At 32.7% G+C, this 22,121-nt stretch overlaps 2 protein-coding genes across 9 annotated transcripts; one reads left to right on the top strand and one right to left on the bottom strand.

Annotated features, from left to right (window-relative positions):
- Positions 1-1,031: 1,031 nt before the first annotated feature.
- LOC105203430 lies at positions 1,032-4,019 on the bottom strand. Its single transcript, XM_011172227.3, has 2 exons — positions 3,457-4,019; positions 1,032-2,809 (listed from the first exon to the last, which is right to left on the bottom strand). The coding sequence occupies exons 1-2, from the start codon at positions 3,856-3,858 to the stop codon at positions 2,336-2,338; spliced, it is 876 nt and encodes a 291-aa protein (XP_011170529.1). The 5' UTR covers positions 3,859-4,019; the 3' UTR covers positions 1,032-2,335.
- Positions 4,020-5,097: 1,078 nt separating this feature from the next.
- On the top strand, positions 5,098-21,986 carry LOC105203428 (RNA-binding protein 4.1). 8 transcript variants are annotated; one of them, XR_005574547.1, is made up of 9 exons: positions 5,099-5,385; positions 9,639-9,659; positions 10,351-10,690; positions 12,109-12,432; positions 13,269-13,488; positions 14,806-14,940; positions 15,875-15,931; positions 21,517-21,771; positions 21,852-21,986. XR_005574547.1 is itself a non-coding variant. In XM_026136937.2 (8 exons), exons 1-8 carry the CDS (start codon positions 5,332-5,334, stop codon positions 17,931-17,933), a joined length of 1,086 nt encoding a protein of 361 aa, XP_025992722.1. In that variant the 5' UTR covers positions 5,098-5,331; the 3' UTR covers positions 17,934-18,656. The 8 variants fall into 8 exon arrangements, 7 of the variants coding, with proteins under 7 accessions (XP_025992722.1, XP_011170528.1, XP_011170527.1 ...); XM_026136937.2 differs by lacking the exons at positions 21,517-21,771; positions 21,852-21,986 and adding an exon at positions 17,894-18,656 and having other exon boundaries at positions 5,098-5,385; positions 10,351-10,627; positions 12,151-12,432; XM_011172226.3 differs by lacking the exons at positions 21,517-21,771; positions 21,852-21,986 and adding an exon at positions 17,894-18,656 and having other exon boundaries at positions 5,098-5,385; positions 12,151-12,432.
- Positions 21,987-22,121: the final 135 nt, after the last annotated feature.

Below are 22,121 nucleotides of genomic sequence, written 5' to 3'. Positions count from 1 at the left end.
AGTTTTAGAAAGTTTTTCTAACGTTCGTTCAATCATATGTGTAAGAGTGGTATAAAAAATATTTTCTTCTTTAAGACTTATCTAAGTACATATCAAAGTTAAAATTTTTTCCAACTTTTATAATATATCTTCTTTAACTTCTGTACCTAATATAATTCGAAATCAAATACACACACGTACAGAAATCTCGATTTAACGTTGAAGTCTGAACACATTTAGATATAAACGTTCATTTTTAAGCTTAAATCACTTTACTTTATAACATTTATTTTCGGTATTGGTGATATAATATAAATTTTAATTTTTTATTTCTTTCGGAAAGATTCTTTCGTAAAATATTTCATTTTATGTAATTTTTGTTAGGCTCCCTACATAAAAGTTCTAAAGAAAGCTCTTCTTTTTGTTCGAAGATATAATTTTAAAAATGGCGTTACATTATTAGGTAGTCTAAACACAATTATAATTTCGAATACTCAGCCTCATTTATTATTGCATATTCCGTAATACGACGACTTTATACTGCATACTCATTGGTTCAACAATCTTACGTTATGTTAAAATACATATACATATACATTATTATGTTTATTCGTTAAAAAATCAGTTTTCAGAAAGATTCACTTTTTCTATCAATTTTGAAACTTGCAATGTAACTCTCAAGTAACTTTATTTTATATTATACAATATTAAAGCAGTAATTTTTAATTTTTTAAAAATTTTACAAAATTTTAAATATAACAGTAATTTAGAAATTATTAAAATATAAGGGGCAGTCAAATGAAAACGAGACAGACTGTATAACACAGTATATACAGTCTGTCTCATTTTCATTTGACTGCCCCTTATAACACAGTATATATAGTCCATCTTGTTTTCATTTAACTGCCCTTTATATATACTATTAAAGTTTAATAGCTGCATATTTTAATACACTGTAATTAAAAGTAAACAATGATTAAATTCTATCAGTAGTATAGGGAAAAAGGGACTACTTTCTCTTGAACTTATCCAAATGTAATTTTTCAAGACAATTTTTCATTCAATTCAACTTTATATTGGAAATACCTATGTACAATATCTCTAATATCTAATATCTAAAACTAGTTATCACGTAAAAAAAATAAGCCTTATTCATTGCAATTAGGTTGCTTATTTAACAATATATATTGCAATTCTAATCTAAATACAACTAATTATCATAAAAACAATATGAATACACAAAAATAACTTTCTAAGTTATATACGATCGAATTAAATTTCATATTAAGTTTAAAAATCCAAACCTAAATATTTTATGAAATTACACAGATGTACACTTAAATAACATTTGATTAATTTACATAATCCATTTATGTATTGAATGTAATTTATATAATGTCAAATTTATTTGTTATTATATACTATGTATTTATTAAAAACATTGTATATACAGACATTATATACAATGACGAGAAATACAAATCTAACGATTACATATCTACCAATGTCAATGAAAAATTTGTTGTCCAAATTAAAGTGCTTTCTATTTTTCTTTCAGCTGTCATAGTAAGATTTATATGTATGTACACAAATTCAATGAATACATTTATTTCTATGTATATAAAAATTTTGAAATATATTCATAGCCAATATCAGGTAATTCAATATAAATTTAATCAAACTTACTTAAAAGTTTGAAATTGAAAAATTAATACAATTACATACCGCTGCACGTAGATTCATTAAATAACAATAGAAAAAAAATAAAAGCAACGCGTATTTATGCATAGTAAAAAGATATACTATTGATCCTAATTGAATATCGAAATTGACATTTCAAATAGATCTTCAATACTCGCAGCTTAGAAAACAAATCTAAAATATAAATAAATTTCACATTTTTGTATAAAATTTCAAATTTCAATTTTTTGTATGTCTTTATGACCTGATCCTGTTAAATAATGATTTAATATAATTGTATTAGTGAGAGAAATTGTCTATGTAATTCAAGTTTACTTCTCACACTTCACAGACTTAATATGTACACAAAAAATTGCACACATATAATTGTCCTATATAAATTCTAAATATTTTTCACAGCCAAATTGTGAAAATATAATCTGTAAGATGATGGTAATATGTTGTATCTCACGTACAGTATAATCTATCCATACTATTAACGTATCTTCAAAAAAATAATGTCTGTAAAAAATAGTCAATCGCATTTAATTTCAAGATGCTATACTTATATACAATATCTACAAGAGTACAAGACTGTATATGCAACAATCAAGTGTACTTTTGTTTACTGTAATGCATTTTCTCTTGTAATACACTTTGTGTTCTTGTATTATTGTTATATTTCTTTTTGGTCAGTGTCCGTCAATGACGCATTCAAATGAATACTATTCTCTTGCATGACTCCACAGATCTTGTCATTGACACTGCATGTACTTTCATTTGGCGAATTTTGATCAAAACAGGTATCACCAATCTCCGATTCTACCGAAGTATTGACTTTTGATGCCTGACTAATATCTGTATTTTGCTCCTTAAAGCTTACATCTACAGAACTTGTATTTGTATGCTCTTGACTGCTTTGCGACTCATCCAAGTTCATATCCTTCAACAGTTTGCTTCCTGATATTTCTGTTAAATCAGTTGTTAGTTTTGAATTAGATAAAAGAGATTCATTCTCTAGTTCTTTACTTTTACTCGTGTCCTTAGAATTATCTAATTTTTTGACTAGATTTTCCCAGGGATCTTCCAAAAAGGAATTCATATCTACATATGCTGATACATTCACTTGCCTATGCGCTCCTTTGTAGTCCTGGAAAACAAAAACAAAACAAAATCATGTAACTTGCAATACTGTTAAGCTTGCAGAACTATCATTGAGAACATTAAGGATTATGAATTGGAAATTAGAATTCAAACAATCATGAAATGAATTAAAATTAAAATTACTTGATTTGTCAAATTCTTCTAATCTTTAATTCACAATCTTCAATTCATAGTCTGAAGCCCATATAAGACTACAGTTTAAAAATCAATCGAACAACCAGTTTGAAATTTTAATATTAGTTTCATTTAAATTAAGTTCTGTAAAATTTTTAAACAGATTGAAACATTTTGACTTTTTAATCTCATGCCTCCTTTATCTAGAAATTTATCATATAGGCAATTTACATTGTGATATATGCTAATTTATCCGACCATTGGAGCAAGTTTGGTACAATGCAGCATGTTCATATTTAACTTATAACTTATAACAAAGAAATTATTCCACGTACAGAATTAATCTCAGCATGAAAATACAGGGGAAGGTTCTTTTCATAATGTTAATTCAGTTTAATCATAACAAGTATTTAAAATGTCAAATGCCAAAATTGTGAAAGTTATGCCTGATTTTCCCTACCAATCGTGAGATCTTTTTACGCGACGTAGAAGACTCTCGCCGGTCCACCGGCCACTTACCTTTTTTTTCTGCCCACGGAACCTGGGAGAATGCTGGTAGTTGGGGTACCGGTTGCCACCATTTGACCTCGGCGAGGTATAATAGTTACCCTTGAAGTTGTACCATCCACTGCCCGGACTGCCACGATTTCCACCGGACGGACTGTACCGATTAGCGGCGTTGAACTTGTCGTGTTGCGGTGTTGTACCTCTCATTGGCGTGCTGATGTCCAGAGGGATGAAATCGCCGTCGCAGGGCTGCGATCCCGCACCGCTCGCGGAGAAACGTTGGTAATTGTTATCGTCCGCGGACAGATAACCTCTACCGCACGAGCCTCCGGGCGATTTCCAGTTATACGGCGTATGCCTCGCGCCGTACGGTCGACCACCGGGCGATGCACTGTTCAACGGAGATCTCTTCATTTTTCTTCGGAAAAGCGAGCACGTATCAATCCCACAACGCGTGCACCTGCGTTTACAGTGAGCCTATGGAATGCATATGTTGTACATGTTCACACCGACGCGACGCATGACGTATGTATGAGAGAGGTTTGTTCGCGTCGCATGCTCCGACCTCCGACCCTACTCCATTTACGACAAACGTACGGTATTGGAGCGCGTTGGAGTGAGTAGTGGAGTAGTCTGAAACCGGATTGACATCACATGCTCCGTTTTAACTTTTGATTGGATGATTCCAGCATATGACCGCGTTAACCCAGCTTAAGTTGCAGCGGGTTCGAAAATTCTACTCGTCGGGTAGAGTAAAGCAGGCTTTAATTATAAGAGATTGTCACTCAATCATAGTCGATTTATAGAAGAATAATCGATTGCGTTTGACTGATTTCTTACGGTTAAGATATCTGTTTAGACCGGTTTTTCATTATCTGGTTAACTTGTGGTTAAACTTAACTTGATGTTTTAACCAATGAGCTTCACCTATGGCATCATCATGGGTCAAGCTCATTGGATAAAACATCAGGTTAAATTTAACCGTAAGTTAATCGGATAATGAAAAACCGGGCCAAACCCAGACTTAACTTTGAGTAACTTGGAATGACCAATCAGAATGAAGAAATCTCAAGATTTCTTCATCCTGATTGGTCACTCAAAGTTACTCCACCCGACGATTAGAATTTTCGAACCCCCTCCCTTGGGTTCAAAACCCACTGTCCTCGAAAGCGCTATAAACTAATCATATTAAAGAAATTATTCAGTGCTCACTTGATCTACTAATGCCCATTTCCACCAATGTAGATTAACTTTGATCTCAGTTCAACTTACTCCTTATCTTTTTCCAATTCTTAGAACTAAAGAAAGACAAAGAGTAAAGGTTGGTTTATGCAGGCCGTAACCGCTAACTTATGCCGGAATTTGTAAGAAATTGACCAATCATAATCGACTTATAGAAGAATAATCATTATGATTGGCCAATTTCTTATAGATTCCGGCATAAGTTAGCGGTTGCGGCCTGCATAAACCAACCTTAAGTTAAATTGAGATCAAAGTTAATCTGCGTTGGTGGAAATAGGCATAAATCTACTTTCTCTGCAGAAATCACTCATTTTCAGTACTGACGATAGTAAATTTTGGAACGCAGCCTTCCGTACGGAAGCGGAAACGGGCAGAGCCCGCGGTGACACGACGCACTGCACCGTTGGCAGCACTGTTCCTCGTAACGAACGCGAGGCTAGAGCAGCGGCGGCGTCGTGACTCGTGTTTCGTTGCGCGTACGTGCGGGCAGTTTTTTTTTTAACGTGATTTACAGAGCGGCGTATTACGATTCGAGTGAGCGAGGCTCGAGTGGCTATCATCGCGCGTACGAGGGGCGCTCGCACATCGGTTTAATCGTCAATTTCAGTTTCTTTTCTACGTTTTTTCCCCTTCCACCGATTATCAATGGACACGTCTGTCGGCTACCATGCTACCACGGAGACGGCAACGGCTGGAACGGTAATCAATCTCTGGAACTTTGGATTCTCTTCGTTTTGCCTTATCTTTCTCTCTCCTCCTCCTTCCGCAAGGCGATCGCGTCGCGTCACCCGCGTGTCCTTCGGGCACTCCATGAAGACCCGTGGGATCAATAAATTGAACGATCACCGGCGTCACGAGTCATGGGTGACGCGAGCGATCGTGATCGCTAACTTCTCGCAATAAGTGACGGTTGGCAAAACTTCCTCGAACTGAAATCGACTTCGACCGCCATCTCGTCCATTTATGCCTCTCCCTCCGTCTCCCCGTTGCGTCCCGCGATACGCGATCTCGTCTTTTTCGCCTTTTTTTCTTTTGTTTATCCTCGATATCTCGTAGAAACATCATGGCCGCGCGCAAATGACGCAACAATAAAAAAGCTCGATAACAACACCAAGATTCATGCGAAAGGCGCGGCAGGGGAGGGGAAAGCCGGCCACGGCTTTTAGGCGGGATTCTTTGTCTCTTTCCATCAGTATAGATTAAAACTTTAACCTTTGCTTTACCGAAAATGCAAAGAACTTATATCTACTGAAAAGTACAAAATATATAGAGGTGTGTGTGTATGTGTGTATATATAAATATATGTATATACATCTCTATATATTTTGTATCTTTCAGTAGATATAAATTTTTTGCATTATATATATATATATATATATATATATATATATATATATATATATAGTAAGGAATTCTTAATATAGGCTGCTTTTCTTTCAGTCTACAGTTGACACAAGCATCATTTTATCCTTTTTTGGTATTCAATGAGTAACGAAGAAAGAACGACGACGTTTATGTCGACTGTCTTTATTACCATGTTCATTAAAAGGAAAGCAATCCTACACATTTGTGCTTATTCATACATATATATTTTTTTATATACCTTTTCTATCAAGGGATACTCCTGTAGAAATAGGTAAATAAAAATAAATAAAGCTTGATTACTTGAGTCACAGTCATTTCAAAAAATACATTCTTTGTCTGGTTTAATTTTTGGAAAGTTTTTTTTAGCAAAACATTAAACTAGACAAAGAATGTCGTTCACTTGTAAAAGAATGCTAGAATTACTAGAATATAAAAATTAATTGTTTCATAAATGAAATCTGGATACAGATTTGGTAAAGTAAGAGTTAATTTTGTTTTAATTTACTTTTTATCTCTTTTCCAATTCTTAACACTAAAAGATAAAGAATAAATCAAGATCAAAATTAATCTACATTATTGCAAATAGATGTTATTGTTGTTTGTGTTAATATAGATTAATTTAAATTTTAATGTAACTTTTTATCTTTAAGTCCCAAAAATTAAGAAAAGATAAAGACTAAGTTAAATCGAAACTAAAGTCAGTCTACATTGATAGAAATGGACATTAGAAAACATAAAAAGTTAAACTGAAATTAGGTAATAAGAGTTGATCTAAATTATTGGGATTGATCAATCGATAAATATAAAAACTCTCCTATTGTTAGAAATAGATACAAGATGACAATAGATCATGTGTTGCATTCAATAATGCATTGTCTTCTACTTGTACTGAACATAAAACTGAATTGTTATATAAATTGCAATAGTTCAGAAATACTGAGAAAGTCTTGTTTCTTAGATTTTTTTATATATGAGAATTCTGAAATATTCCAAGATTTTTTATCCTGTAATTTAAAAAGGAAATTTTAAAAATACTTTTTCAGATTTTATAAGATTTCATCAAAAATTATAGAATGAGAAATTAGGATTTTAAAATTTACACATAAAGAATTTAAAAAAATATATATAAACTTTCTTAACAATTTCTGAAAAATGTTCCAATTTGTGTAAAAATATGAGAAATTTTCTAAAAAGTTATGAACTATAGAAATTCTCTGAAAAATTTTGACACAAAATTTTGGAAAATTATCTCTGTAAAAAATTTTTACAGGATATAGTTAGAACTTTAAACGAGAAAGGATAGAAACTACAAAAGGTTACTGTAACTAATGCATGAATCTAAGCCCCGTTTGCACTAATGTAAGTTGAAATTAATCTATATTAGTGCAAACAGGCCTTATATCCACCAACGCAGATTGACTTTTATCTCAGTTTAAATTAGTCTTTATCTTTAGTTCTAAGAATTGGAAAAAGATAAAGAGTAAGTTAAATTGAGAAATCAAAGTTAATCTACATTGGTGGAAATGGACATTAGATGTTTATCAAAACTATATTTTTGATAAACGCCTAATGTCCATTTCCACCAATGTAGATTAACTTTGATTTCTCAATTTAATATTTAATAATATATTTTGATATACACACAAATGCACATCTCAAGGTTTTTAATGATTACTAGTCCTATATAGATAAAGATAGTTTGCAAATGATCATGAACTGCATTTTAACCAGGTTTATGCCATCTATTTTAAGATAAGGTTATTTTTACATGAATTATGCATATACTTGTGTTATATTTGCATTAATATTTTTCATGTAGACATAATTTATTATAAATTGGATAATTTATTGGATTATTATAATTTGGATGATAAATTATACAGAAAAATAAAGTTATAAAATTGCAAATGTCTAACTACACTACAGGGATGAGTAGTAACTAATTAAAAGGTTTAAACAGCAAAAATAAGAAGTTAATAATTTTTAACCTGATTTGATTAATTTTAAATGATCTAATTTCTAATTATGATAGTTATTTTTGAAACACACAAACTTCAATTTATTAACTTTTTTCCTAAGTTCATTAATAATCCAAAAGAAAAAAAAGTAAAAGAAAATACATTATTACACAAAGAAAAATATTTCTTTTCTATTTCATATAAACATAATTTACAAATAAAATATTACAAAATTTGTTTGATTATCTATATTATGTTTTAAACAATTTAATTTAAAAAAATGATTTCTAATTGAATAGGAATGATGCTTTTTAAAACTCTTAATTTAATCTTAACATAACTTTTAATTTTATGATAGTTTATTTATGTATTTTTTTACGTATCTAAATTTGATAAGTTATTGACTTTAATTTTATTAAAATATGTTAACTTTAAGTAAATATAATAATAAAATAAACATTATGAGACAAAAAATTAAAAAGTAATATAATTTTTGCTATTTCTGATAAAATCTGAATTTTCAATGACCAACAGATTATTTTATTGTTTACATAGATGGTACGTCAAATATAGTTTACATTATATACACATAGATTATTTACATCAGGCCTGCCAAAAACCTGGCTCGTGAGCCAAAACGCTTCCACCTCTGCGTCGCCTCGATAGAGTGAGAGAGAATAAATAAAAAAGGATAGACTCTAAAACTTCGGATTCAGACAGAGTTGATTGTGTCCTTCCTTTTTTGTTTACCTACTGTATCTCGTTTTATCTAGGTGACGAAGAGATGGAAACGCTTTGGCTCACGAGCCGGGTTTTGAATGAGGCCTGATTTACATTTTATACGTAAATGCTCAACCCTGGTCTCATCTCTCTATATATACATTGTTGTTTTTTTCGATACCATTTTCATATACACTTAGTCACGACCCTTCTGAACTAATTTTTATTACTTGTACAAGTATAAAGAATTCTTTTTACTTCTGTGATTATTAAAAAAAAATCAGCATTGTAATAAGTTATAACAATTTTATACAATTTTTTTAAATTAATTTTAGAAAAGATGAATAATATAAAAACCTCTTTTTTGTCCTTTTTATATTTCCTTTTTCTTTTTTCCCAACATCTACTCATATGTATCTTATTTTATTTCAAGAACAAAAAAAAACGACAAAGTTACAAATATTACACAACTAACAACAAGCCTCATACCTCCGTCGTCCTCCGAGTCGTCCGTTCTTTATGCTTGAATTTAAAATAAAGCTTTAAAATGTTTTTACATAATCTATACTATTGCATTAATGTTGATGACAGCTGTTACGTGAGACGATTTTTTAAATTTATTGATTGATCAATCGCCTATATAATTAAAAAAATAAAGCAAGTAAAAAAAATGAAACAGTACATTATTATTCACAAATATTACATAATAAAAATTTATTATATTATAATTAAGTATACAATAAAATAAATTTTCGTTGAATAGTTCTTTCATTATTTATGTGGCAAATTATAATTGCACACGTGAAAGAACTATTTGATGTAAAAGAAATCAAGACATTTCAATGTCTTATTTATTTATATCAACTAAATTTATGTATTATACATTAACTTAATGAACATTTGTTTCAGATGGTGTCATCTAATCAGCCGGTAAGATCATATATACAATTATATATATATCTTTTATAGAGCCAATTAAGTACTCTTTGTACACAACAAAAGATTAATTGAATATTTTTATGAATAAAAAGATTAGAATTATAATTCTTATTTATTTTGCTACGTAATGCAGTTTAACTCTTACCAGAGTGGTGAGATATGCACGTTCCACTTTTTTCTCTTCAATTTTTGAAATATTTCTTTGATATTTATAGCTAGTGATATGCACGTATTGATATAATTTATACCTAAATTATCCCTTTTTATTATTATTTTAATCAATGAAGCAATATGTTTTTAGTTATAAACAAATCAAAATAAACGCGATTTTTTTTAATTAATTGGACTGCACGTAACTCTGTAAGGGTTAATTGGAGTTAATCACCGGCTGCATTAATAACAGTTGCTCAGTGTTTATTTTACATTATCGTAGCTTCATACATTTTGTAAAATTGTGTTCTAACACAACTGAGCGATAGCAAGTGTCTCGAACAGACACCATACTTTCTGCGGAGGGATGTATGGTCGATTTCTGAGATACAAGTCTCACATTAAATTACAGTCTTTTATCTTATATCTTGTTTTATTTATAACAAAACATTGGCGCCTATAATTCTCGGCAATCGATACTCGACTTAATAGTAATATGCGTTGCATGTGGCTCTTTTCTCATGTTTTGCAGAGGAAGACAAAAATATTTGTCGGCCGGCTGCCGGAAAATTGTCGCAACGAGGAGTTGCGGCAATTGTTCTTGCGCTTCGGTGAAGTAACCGAATGCGATGTAATGAATCGATACGGCTTCGTCCACATGGCGCGGGAGGAGGATGCGGCGGCGGCGATCAAGGCACTCCACAATTCCAACTTCAAGGGGGCGACGATCAACGTGGAACAGTCGACCGGAAAGTCACGCGGCGGCGGAGGAGGTCGCCGAGACGATCGAAGAGGTGGACCAATGAGAGGTGGTAGGGGGGGACGAGACGGTGGTAGAGACGCTCGTCCTGGACCATACAATGATAGAAGAGGTTGGTATTGTTTGCGCATTTTAATAAGAGGCCATGACACACAACTTAAATAGTAAAATTTGAGCAGTAAGCAAATCAATCAATCACAGTCAAGATTTGAAAAAAAAATCCAGTTGTTTGTTTTTTTCAGTCCAATGATTTTTTTATTGGGTTCTTATTTTTTATAGTCCACAATAATTAATCAAATTTGCTGTTTAATTAATAATTATATGAATTAATTTCAATTTAATTAATATAATGTATCTGTAGAAAGAGCATTTCGTGCCAAAGCAACCAGTCTTTAAACTCGACTATTTTTTTAAATATAAAAAATAATTCCCTCAGGTATGAAGTCTTAAAATGTTCATTATGTATAACAGATTTTTTTTATAAATTTGTTAAAAGAAAAAAAATATCAAGTTTTTAACTATAATAAATTGAAGAATGATAATTGAAGAATAAAAATTAAAACAAAAATTAAACAATTATTTAAGTTTCTAAAAAAAAATCGAAAAAAATGATTCCTTGAATAGGTTTTTGTAGGTAGATTTTTTAAGTGGATCCTGTAAAATCCTTCTGCCTCTCTTGATTACAATCGAGAACAGTATAATGTAATAACGTAAACAGACTAGTAAATTCGAACTGTTGATTTTTTTACTGCTTCAGTTTTTGTTTTGTGTGCCAGGGTTCTAAATTCCGACAAGACTATTTTCTCATTGAATTTTTCACAATCTACATCGTCATATGCGTGCGCTTGTACTATGTTCACAAATATTCTTAACTCGGAAATAGCAAAATTATGAAACTTTAACAATACATAGAAGTCATTCTGATGTGTAATAAATTTTTTTTTCTGCCCAAATTCCTCCTAAAAAGGTAAAATCAATCTCTGAAAATTGGTGTATTTTTTGTTTTTGTATTATTAAACAATTATATGCTAAGTTTCTTAAAAGCGATAAATCTCATTGAAAGAAAGAAATTTTTTATATGAAATTTTATTCTATCTTTTGTTGATGAATAATAAAAAATGAAAAATCGAGGAAAACTTTTCAAATATTGATTTTATCTTTTTACGAATTACAGCAGCAAAAAAAAAGAGAATTTATTATCAGAATATATCCTTTATGTAAAATGTTTTATAATTTTTTTAATTTCCAAGTGGAGGCTTTTCCCTTGCCAGCACAAATTATTATTTATGATATTTTTTTGTTGATTTCTTGTTGGTTTCTTTTTTTATTTCACCGCTCTTTTATCCCACATAAATGAGCGTAAAAATTACGAGATTTGCTTCACAAAACCGACTTTAGTATGTGACAAACATGTAACGTTTCAGTAAATACTTGAGAAAATAGTATGTTGGAATGAAAAATGATTTTAACAAAAAACCTTGATACATTGTATACTGAAAAACCAATTTCATATCTCGGCGTGCTTTGCAGTTCTTCCGATCCAACTCGTTGGTTACGATGGATCTGCTGCAGGTGGCGTCGCGACCGGGTACACCGATTACAATCGCGGGGCTGGCGACTTTAGCGGCCGTGGGGCGGACTTTGGTGCCGGCTACGATCGCGGGGCTTACGGTCAGAACGTGGGTGGTGCGGCGATGGGTTACACTTCGACGGCGCCGGGGATGGGCGGCGGATATGGGCCAGCTACCGGCGCCGTGGGCGGATACGGGCCGACCGGCGCAACAGACTATGGACGAACGGCCGATTATGGCCGCGCCGATTTCGGCGCTAGAACAGACTATGGTAATCACGGTGGTGAGTGGTGTTTGTGCAGCTTTAAGAGTATGTGATCTCGTCCCGAGTAAACCGCACTCCGTTTCGACAGATGTGGAGTACATAATTGCGTAGAGTATTTTCTTAACTTGTCACACGAAATGTTAAAAATGTAGACGAGTATAATCGTAGTCTCTATAATGATAAAAGATCGCTTTTGGTTTGTCTGAATCTGTCACTTGTACTTTGCACTGTAATACTTCGAAGAAATTGATATAGGTACTCTCCTACTTACGAATTTTTGGACTTACGACCGACTTGCTATTAATTGAAGATAAATTAGTACATTATAACAAAGATTAAGCACTCGTTAACTAGTGATCCAAGTTAAATATTAATTTTATAATACTGAACATTTATATTAAGAATAAAATTTTTAGAAAAATAATGATAAAAAATATTGATTTTTGATCATTTGTTAATCTGTTTAAACTTAATATTAACTTTCTAACACATTAATATTAAGAAATACAATATTTAAAAAATTAGATTGTTTACTAAATAGAAATCTACAATCGTTTTTAGTAATAAAATTATTTTGTATAATGTTTTATTTATATAAAGTGCTATATGACTTACAATCAATTTGATTTACGACCAACTCTCGAAACCATAGTAAGAAGGATATCTGTATAAGTTGTTAAAAGTACATTCAATTTTTTTTCATTTCTCATTTGATACACACATTTAGCCACTTATTAATTTTTTATTTTTTGATGGTGACTTTCGTGAGACGAAAGGGATGCACAAACTTGCCAAGTGAAACAAACGCGAGGAGCCGTTGTAATCCAGAGTCTTAATACTCATGTTGTTTACAGTAGTTGGTGGTGGCATGGCCGGAGATTTTAATCGTGGCGCACCTGGTCCGGTAGATTACGGTCGCACCGATAATTTCGGTGCCAGCCGCACTGTTGATTATACAGCAAGAAATGATTATGACCGAAGTGCGGCTGGGCCAATGAGAAACGGTGGTGGCGCTGTTGCCACTACTGGGTATGGGACTGGGTACACTGATGTTGGATATGATGAGAGCCACTGGTAATGTAGCTGCTATAATTTTTAATAATAATTTGGTCTTTTTTTAAATTCATAAGATCATCATTTTCGAGTCTGTTGCGTTTTGAATCTGCTGAATTGTCTCTCAAACCAAAGCAGATATGCAAGTACGTTAAATACTACAAGTGTTCGGAGACTTTTTATTTTCAGAAAACATTAGTTGTGAATGTCTATTCAGTTTTGGCTTGAGATGCAATATTAATCAGCTTTTAATTGCAAAATTTAATTATTGATATATAGAAATTTAATGTTTATTTTTTATTTGTAAGAAACAGTTTTTACATTTAGTAAGATAAAATTTATTATGTTAATTTTTTAAATATAACTTAGATTTAATTAAATTAAGAACTAATTCTCAAATACAGTGAAATGTAGATCATTTATTTCTATTATACATATATACGTATGTATGTATGTATAATTGTACATTAATATTATAATTAGTCAAAATAATTATATAAAAAATTTTTTAATGTACAGCATTATTGTTGACAGTAATTTTAACAATTATCTACATTAAACTGTATGATTTTATTTTATCTTTTTATTACAACAGCTCAATACATACATGTGAGAAAATCTTTTTTTATTTAAATCAAACATTATATTACTATTTACTATGCATATATAAGGTTTGAATGCCAGCGCTGAAAAGAGCTAGTTTTTTATTATACTTAATTATAATTGTGTATAAATTTGAATCATGCAATTTTCAGTATAGACAATCAAACCTTTTTCTATTTTTAAGAATCTAAATTTAAGTTTTATTGTATTATTAACATATTGAAATTTCTAGGTTTTTTTTATATAGTTTTATTATTAAATTCATACATTAGATTCTATTAAAAATATAAAAATATTTTTATTAAATACGAATACAAATATATTTATAATTGACAATAGTTTAACGAAATATGCAGCATTCACAAGCGAACTTTAAACTGCTTTCGCGTTACGTTTTGTTTTTATTCTAACCTGAGAAATTTTTTCAAACGTATAAAGTGCAAACACAATCATTAAAGCGTCTAAACGATTTATATTACAGAAAATTGTTGCTTTTAAAATAAAAATAGCAAAATAAAAAAGAATTTTATGTTAATTAATAATATAAAAAAATCTAAAGCATTGTCTAAAATAGAATGAAAAGAAGTTAATAGAATTAATATAGTTAAAAATTGTGTACAACAGGGGTTATCCGAGCAGGCCAGGGGATATGATGGGTGGGGGGATAAATCAGGGAGCTACAATGGCCTACGAAAGAGATGGTCTACCTGGTAATGATATGCATCAATTTGACAGGGGAATGAGCACTGGACCTAGCTACAGCACAGGGGCACCTAGTTACAGCACTGGTCCAGGACCACAAGCTGATATGTTTAGTAGAAGACCTGGCAGTGCCGTGCCCAGTGGCAGTTATCCACCAATTGCTGGCGGGTAAGTTGTACAAATTTATATTATTAGATACTAGCTTTTAATATCTAAAAAAAAGTGTGTAAAATTGCAATTCGATTAATCTTCAAGATATTGTAGTCAGATGTTTATGAAAACATTATTTGGAAGCATGTGAATAGCGACGTTATTTTAAATTATCTTTTTAATAAAATTTAAATATTAAATAATGGAAAGTATAAATTTTTTACTATTAAGGCTCTTGACTCATCAGCCGAGAACCCCGCGTTGACGGTAGCGACATTCTGTCACGGACGAAATTAGAACTAATACACGTGAAACATGACAGATTGACGATGAGATGTGTCATGCATGTCATTTTGTTATTATGTGTTTTATTGTGAAAATATGACTTGTCTCGTATTTACCAAATTCGTAAAAATGGACTGCGAGTAAAGTTTCTTTGAATTTTATACATAAAAGTACATTTTTCACCCCTTTCAATAGTTATCCGTGTGTTTTCCCGTCTGAATAGGCGTCACTTTACGTGCTTTTTACGACTATTTACTGAATGTTAAGCGAAAAAAGGATAGTCGCGACCGATATTTAGAAGTATTTTAAAGCCATCTCTTAGTCTGTTTTATCCAAATTGGCTTTATTTACAAATGGCATGTTTGATAAAATAACGTGTCATTTCACGCAATTTGTCGCTTCTGACTTCAATATGGCCGCGGCGAGTACTCAGGAGCCTTAACACGATTTCTCTATCTTTCCATTTTTTTTCGCAAAAAATTTACAAAGTTAAACCCGTCTAGGTGTATATGCTCCCTTAAAAAAAATTCTTTAATCTTATCTGGAATGTTGAATAAAATTCTTAGAAAATTCGGAAATTCAGAGAATTCTTTTACAAAAGTTGAGTAAACATTCTGTTTTTTTTTATCACTACATGGTTAATGGAATCTCCTCCGTTGTGTTGCAGTTATGCCGAAGGATATGATAGACCAGACGCATATGGTCCTCCACGTGGCGGCGGACGGTAAGTTGCACTTTATTAACTTATCTCGCAATACTAATCTGTCTCATAGACAAAACTGTGCGGCTATGAAAAGTTAACACACGTTTGAAAAGCGAAGAGAATCCATAATGCGTACGCTTGTCAATCTAGCGTCTTCACTCTTCTTTGCGCTATATACGGCACCCTCGTTCTTGCCTCGATTATACATGTAATACATATGCAATTTCTATATATGCGGATTCGACGCAGGTTGAATATATTTCTGTAAAAGTATAAGGTGTGACACTTAGCGCGACACTCTCGGCTATTACACGGAGGCGTTCATCCTTACGCCGTGCACGGTATGCCGTTTTTGCGTATACGAATCGTTGCTTTCGTCGATACACGCGTAGCTGAGCCGACGTTTCTGTCTTTTATGCGTGTAAAAGAGAACAGAGGCTGAAGAATCACCGTGGCTGAAAGTTCCGCAGATCTAATCGACCGCGTGCAAAAGCACGTGCTGCATGTTTACATTACGTATTTACAATTCTTGATGTACTGTATACGAAATTTTCCAAATCAAGTATTCGACAAGTTACATTCATTTCAATTAACAATAACGCTTTGATATTTACACATTTAAAACAGTAAGTTTTCTGACTAATTGCAAAGGGGAAACAGAAATTATTTGACAAACACTCAAATTTTCGTGTATGAATTTGAAATCTCCTATCGATTAAATTTATCTGTCTATCGTTGTGTAATTATGTAGCAATTTACACCGATTTGGGAACTTTTTGCCATCGAGACGTCGGTATACCCGTGATATATCACCTCTCTTCTTTTACGTACTCCGCGACGAAGGTTCTCGAACACGACGCCCGTCCAAGATGCGCCATGCGATCAAGCCTGCGGTAATTCCGTAATGGCGAGGTGCGCTCGGAAAGGCGGAAACTCCTCTCGCAAACACGAGAAAATGAAAAAGATACATTTCCGGTTACGCGGCTGGCTTCTGCAAGCAATATTCCGCAGCGCGAGTTTCTGCGGTCCGCGGAGACACATCACCGAAGGAGACGCGGGATCTTCGACCTCGCACACCTCCCGCACGTTTGTCGCGAACATAAACTGAACGTCGCGACACCCTGCGCCCTTGCACACCGCAAAATTGCAACCTGCGAAGCCTACAAATGCACGTCCTTCGCATTTGCTCTCCCCTGTCCCTCTAAGAGCTTTCTTTGAGACACGATCCGAAACGCTTTCCCCAATTTTACCTTTGTTCCGAGAAACTAAAAAAAAAAATGCGTTGCGTTGTCGTCCCTGCGCCCAGCGACGAAGGTCTTTCGACGTCGCGAAATTTGAGACTCTTCTGTTCTCCACGAAGTTCGAGTCAGTTTCCAAATGCACTTGCGACGGTGCACAATTGCGGCGTATCGACCAGCTTTCTTACATGTATGACAGCTAGCCAGAACTGGGTGTGAGCTTCACCTTCATCGGCTTTCTCGAACTTTACGAATCTAAACATCATTCCATATTCACACAAATTGGATCGTCCTGAAATTTTTACATAAAATACGCTGCCATAATGCGCCGAATAATTATGATGTGCGTATATTTTGTAAAAATTGATATTCATCATGAGCGATGAAACTCCAACGTTCCTCCCGAAAAAAAAAATTATATATATTGTAGCAACATACACAGATGAATAGATTCGATAACGAGTAGCGACGATAGAACGCCCAGATCTGGTAGCTGTGCCTCTCGACAAATCTGCATTATATGCGCTGCGACGTGGAACAAAAAAAAACGAGGAGAAATATCCACAAGGCTTCCTTAACACCACACCGCCGTACCGGAATTTACAGTTTCGATCCCGCATCTGGACGCGTCCCGTGATGATCGCGCACGCCAGTGTTACATCTTATACTTTCCTTCTTGCTCCTTGCAACACAGCAAGGCGTTCACGTGATTAATTTTGCGATTTTTCATTTTCTGACCTTTTAGCTTCCCAGGTCCGGCAGACGCGATGCCACCGAGGTACTAAGCGTGTACTAAACGCACTAGCGCATGCGAAAGGCGACCGAAAACAAAAAAAAACCGTAAAAAAAACATCGCCGCCTTTCAGCAGCGATCATTCGCTTATCGGACTCGATTACCTAGGAATTGCCCTCTGCGTCCGTCGTTGAGTCCACGATAATTATAATGAAAACTATATAAAACTTACAATAGAACTTAATAACGTAATTATATCGTAAAATATGGTAAGGATAAGATTATCAATAGATGATAATCATTAATTGAATCTAAGCCCAGTTTTTTTTTTAAATACACTATGAATCAGTTTATAAATTAATCGATTAATCAATTTATTATTGATATACTTCATTGTGCTAGTATATTGTATGTTTGAAGAAAATTTGTCGGCATTACATTATTCGTGCAGTTTATGTTCATAATGTCTTTTTGTCCTTACTGTCTCTTTTTCTGCAAACAAGATAAAGCCAAGTATGTGGGTCTAACATTTTTCTCAATTTAATTCTCTCAATGCCCACATTATAGTATGTAGATAATTTTGTTTTATCTCGTAGCATTAATTCTACAAAAAGTGACTTATACGATACAATAACAATGCTGTATAATCTTTTTTTTACATATAAGAACTTGATTAATGTTTTCAAATGTTCACTCATTAAACAAAAAATAGAAATAAATTATTACAATGTACCTTTATATAAAACAAATAAAGTGCAAATGTGAATGCCCTAAAGCGATCTTTATAAAAGACTCTCCAATAATGTAATAATTCATCGATTCCTCTTGTTATTGTTTTGTGCGCAGTAAAATCGCCACTAATCATTTACCAATTGCCATAGTAGAATTGGAACGTTATTTCAGCAAGTAATATCTATTTAATTCACACTCTTATTGTAAGGCCCGATTGCACCAATGCTATTTTAGCTTTAAGTGAAACTAAAATATATTTCTATCTTTATGTATTTAGAAAGAAAAATAAAGACAGATATTTGTTTAAGTCTTGCTTGAAACCAAAATGACGTTGGTGTAACCGGGCCTAATTCACGTAAGGAGGTGTCAGTTATTTTCAAAATTTTTTTATGCTTCTGTATCATCTCTTCATATTACTTTTCTTACGAGTGTTAAAATATAATCTTTACTTTAACATTACGTGACGCTGATTTAGTTACTTCATAGAAGAGGTCATCAAGTTACGGCAGAGCGACAACGGATAGAATATTAGTTATCCATCTAATACATCAACTTGTGTCATTCGTAGGAGCGAGCAGAACAAACCAATTAGTAGTAATCAGCGTGCGTGCAACTATGTTACTGAATGTTAATTCTTAATTTGACGACGTTGTGCATTGTATAATCTGGAATTATTTCAGTCTAACAATAACATGCGCGAAAATTATCTCTATACAAAATACTGTTGGTATGATGTAAGAGTCCGTCTAATAGTAAATAGTATCCCGAAATATGAAAAATATTGAGATGTCAGAAAATACAGGTATCCCTCTACTTACGACGGAGTTACATTCTGAAACTTTAGTTGTAGACAAATTAATCATAAGTTGAATAGCATTTACATTTTGTAGAAATAAAATATGTAAAATGATTATTTTATTACTGAAAGCGATTACTTGTTTTTCTTAAATGACGAAATTTTTTTTTTTAAAGATTATATAATTCTTAGTATAATATTTACTATTATAAAATTAATATTTAGTTAAACACATTAACTTCAACAAATGATTAAAAACAATATTGTTTCTCTTAATATATTTACTATTACAAAATTAATATTTAATTTGAATTCATTGGTCAACGATTGCTTAATCAGCTTTATTATAATCTATTAGCTAATAACATGCCGATTATATGTCCGAAAATTCGCAAGTTAAGATAAATGTAGAAGGATACTTGTAAAAATAACGTATAAAGAATATACGATGACAATGCAATACGTCAGGTCAATCTCCAGCTGGTGCAGTTTACTTAGTTAGGTACTGTACTGTGAAACGCCGATATGTGAACGTGCGGTGAACGCGTTGTCGAAACCACGTTACCCTGGTGGCGGCGGCTTGTCGACCTGCGATTATTGAAGAAACGATTACGACGATTACACTCGCTATGCGTGGCTACCCGTAGATGCGACGATCAGCGAATAAAGCAACCTGCGATATGTGGATAATGCGCCACAAATTGCGTTTGCGCTCAAAGCTTGACGTGCTTTGAATTTAACCAAAGGAAAAGGTATGTTCAACGCGTGCGAACCTTTATACTTTATCTGTTGAAACAAAAACTCAAGAGCGCCTATCTCTCAAGGGGGGAAAAAAGGGGTTCTACCACCCATATATCACATCAATGTTTCCTAAGTGCGAATGGAGAATGTCCGGTCGAACAAAACATAAAAATGTCAAAAGAAAAGAACCGTCGAAGCGCGTGCAAAAGAAAGCGGCCGCATATTTTCTTCTTGATGATTTCTCAGCGTGCGACTGAAGTGCATCGATTCTAATTCCATCTCTATCACGTACTCTCATTAAGATGCAACTGTTCACCCGAACCTCTATAAAAAAAACGACATTGTTTATTTCATTCCTCTCACTCCTTTTTTTTTTTTTACTTTATTGTTGGAAATCAGTTAAAATATATTTCTCATTCATTCTTTCGATTTAGTGACTCATAAAAACGATATTTGTATATAATGTAATAAACTATAAAATTATATAAATTTATACAAGATTAATATTTATTAATAGTTTAAATGTATTAAATATTAAATTGTTTGATACGATAAATATTAATTTACTCGATGCAAGAAATGTCAAATATATTTAGAAATCTGAAAGATCTTATAATCTAATTTTTTTCTAACAGATTAGCATGATATATTGTGTCTTACAATACACACGCCAAAACCTATCACGATCTCCCTTAAATTAACGTGTTTCATCGGTGTTTCGTGAGATGGAATTAGAGCGCAAGATAAAAACGAATGCGATGCGTGAATTGAAAAGAATACTGCTCATTTTTTACCGTCGCAATTTGCGAATCATTTGTTTTTTATATCATTATCGCCGCCGAATCTCGTTCCGCAGATTAAACTCTTAAAATTTCGCTCGTATCTCGCGATGAGACTCTAAGCGCCACGTTGTGAGACACGCTGTCTTCGGAATGTCTTCGGAACAGCTCGAGTATCTTGATGTTGGATGGAAGAACGTCGCAGAAAATTTTTTTAAAATTGTCGACCTGTACAGCGCTCCTATTAACTGTTCAATCGAATGCATTACGTCTCTTATACTTTCCAAAAAAGTGCACTCTCCCATTTTATGAAAAGTTTGCCAATTTAAGGATATCATATGTGCACTCTATTTCTTATAATCGCGTACACACTCAATTTTATAAGTTAGTAGAATTCTAAAAATTCGTAAAAACAGTGAAGTAACATACACAACAGCTACTTCACTAATTGTCAATAATTTTTCTGAGCATCGACTTTATTATCTGGCGTTCATACTAAAATACAAATATGATAGTTTTATTATTCCCCACAATTAAGTGGGATGTTTAATATACGTTTTATATAATAAGATAAATTTTTTTAATAGATTACAAACGGGATGAGGACAAACCAATGGACATTGAGATGAACTCAATGGGAACAGCTAATAATCCTCAGAAGCATTCAGTGATACTCCTCGTTTACTCATTTGGGAGACGAGAAGATGGATAATAATGCTCTGGCCACTTGTAACAAGAAGTAAGAAAACTCACACAGGAATGAAGTATGGAATTACCATCAATTTGTGCATTTTCTTCACGCAATATATAAACAAACGTTACGTTATCGATAACACCATAAGGTAATTCATTTTTTTTAAAGATAATAAAACTTTCTGGTAAAATATAAGTTTTTTTTTTTTACTTTTAATCCCATTTTTAGGTTTGTCATGCGTAATAGAAATAAACTTCTTGATGTTCTGTTCATTATTTCTAATATATATAACAAAGATATGATAAAAATATTATTAGGTTTTTCACTATTTCCAAGATATTTAAATAAAAAATCTGACAAAAACTCCTGGTAAAGCTATTCATTTCCATCGATGTAGATTAACTTTGATCTCAGCAACTTACTCTTTTTCCAATTCTTAGAATTAAAGAAAGATGAAGAGTAAGTTAAACTGAGATCAAAGTTAATCTGCAAGGGTAG

This window comes from Solenopsis invicta, chromosome 4 (assembly GCF_016802725.1).
Source record: "Solenopsis invicta isolate M01_SB chromosome 4, UNIL_Sinv_3.0, whole genome shotgun sequence".
Taxonomy (NCBI): Eukaryota; Metazoa; Arthropoda; class Insecta; order Hymenoptera; family Formicidae; genus Solenopsis; species Solenopsis invicta.
Note: the sequence above shows the minus strand (reverse complement) of the source record. Positions and strands in the feature narration are given on the sequence as shown.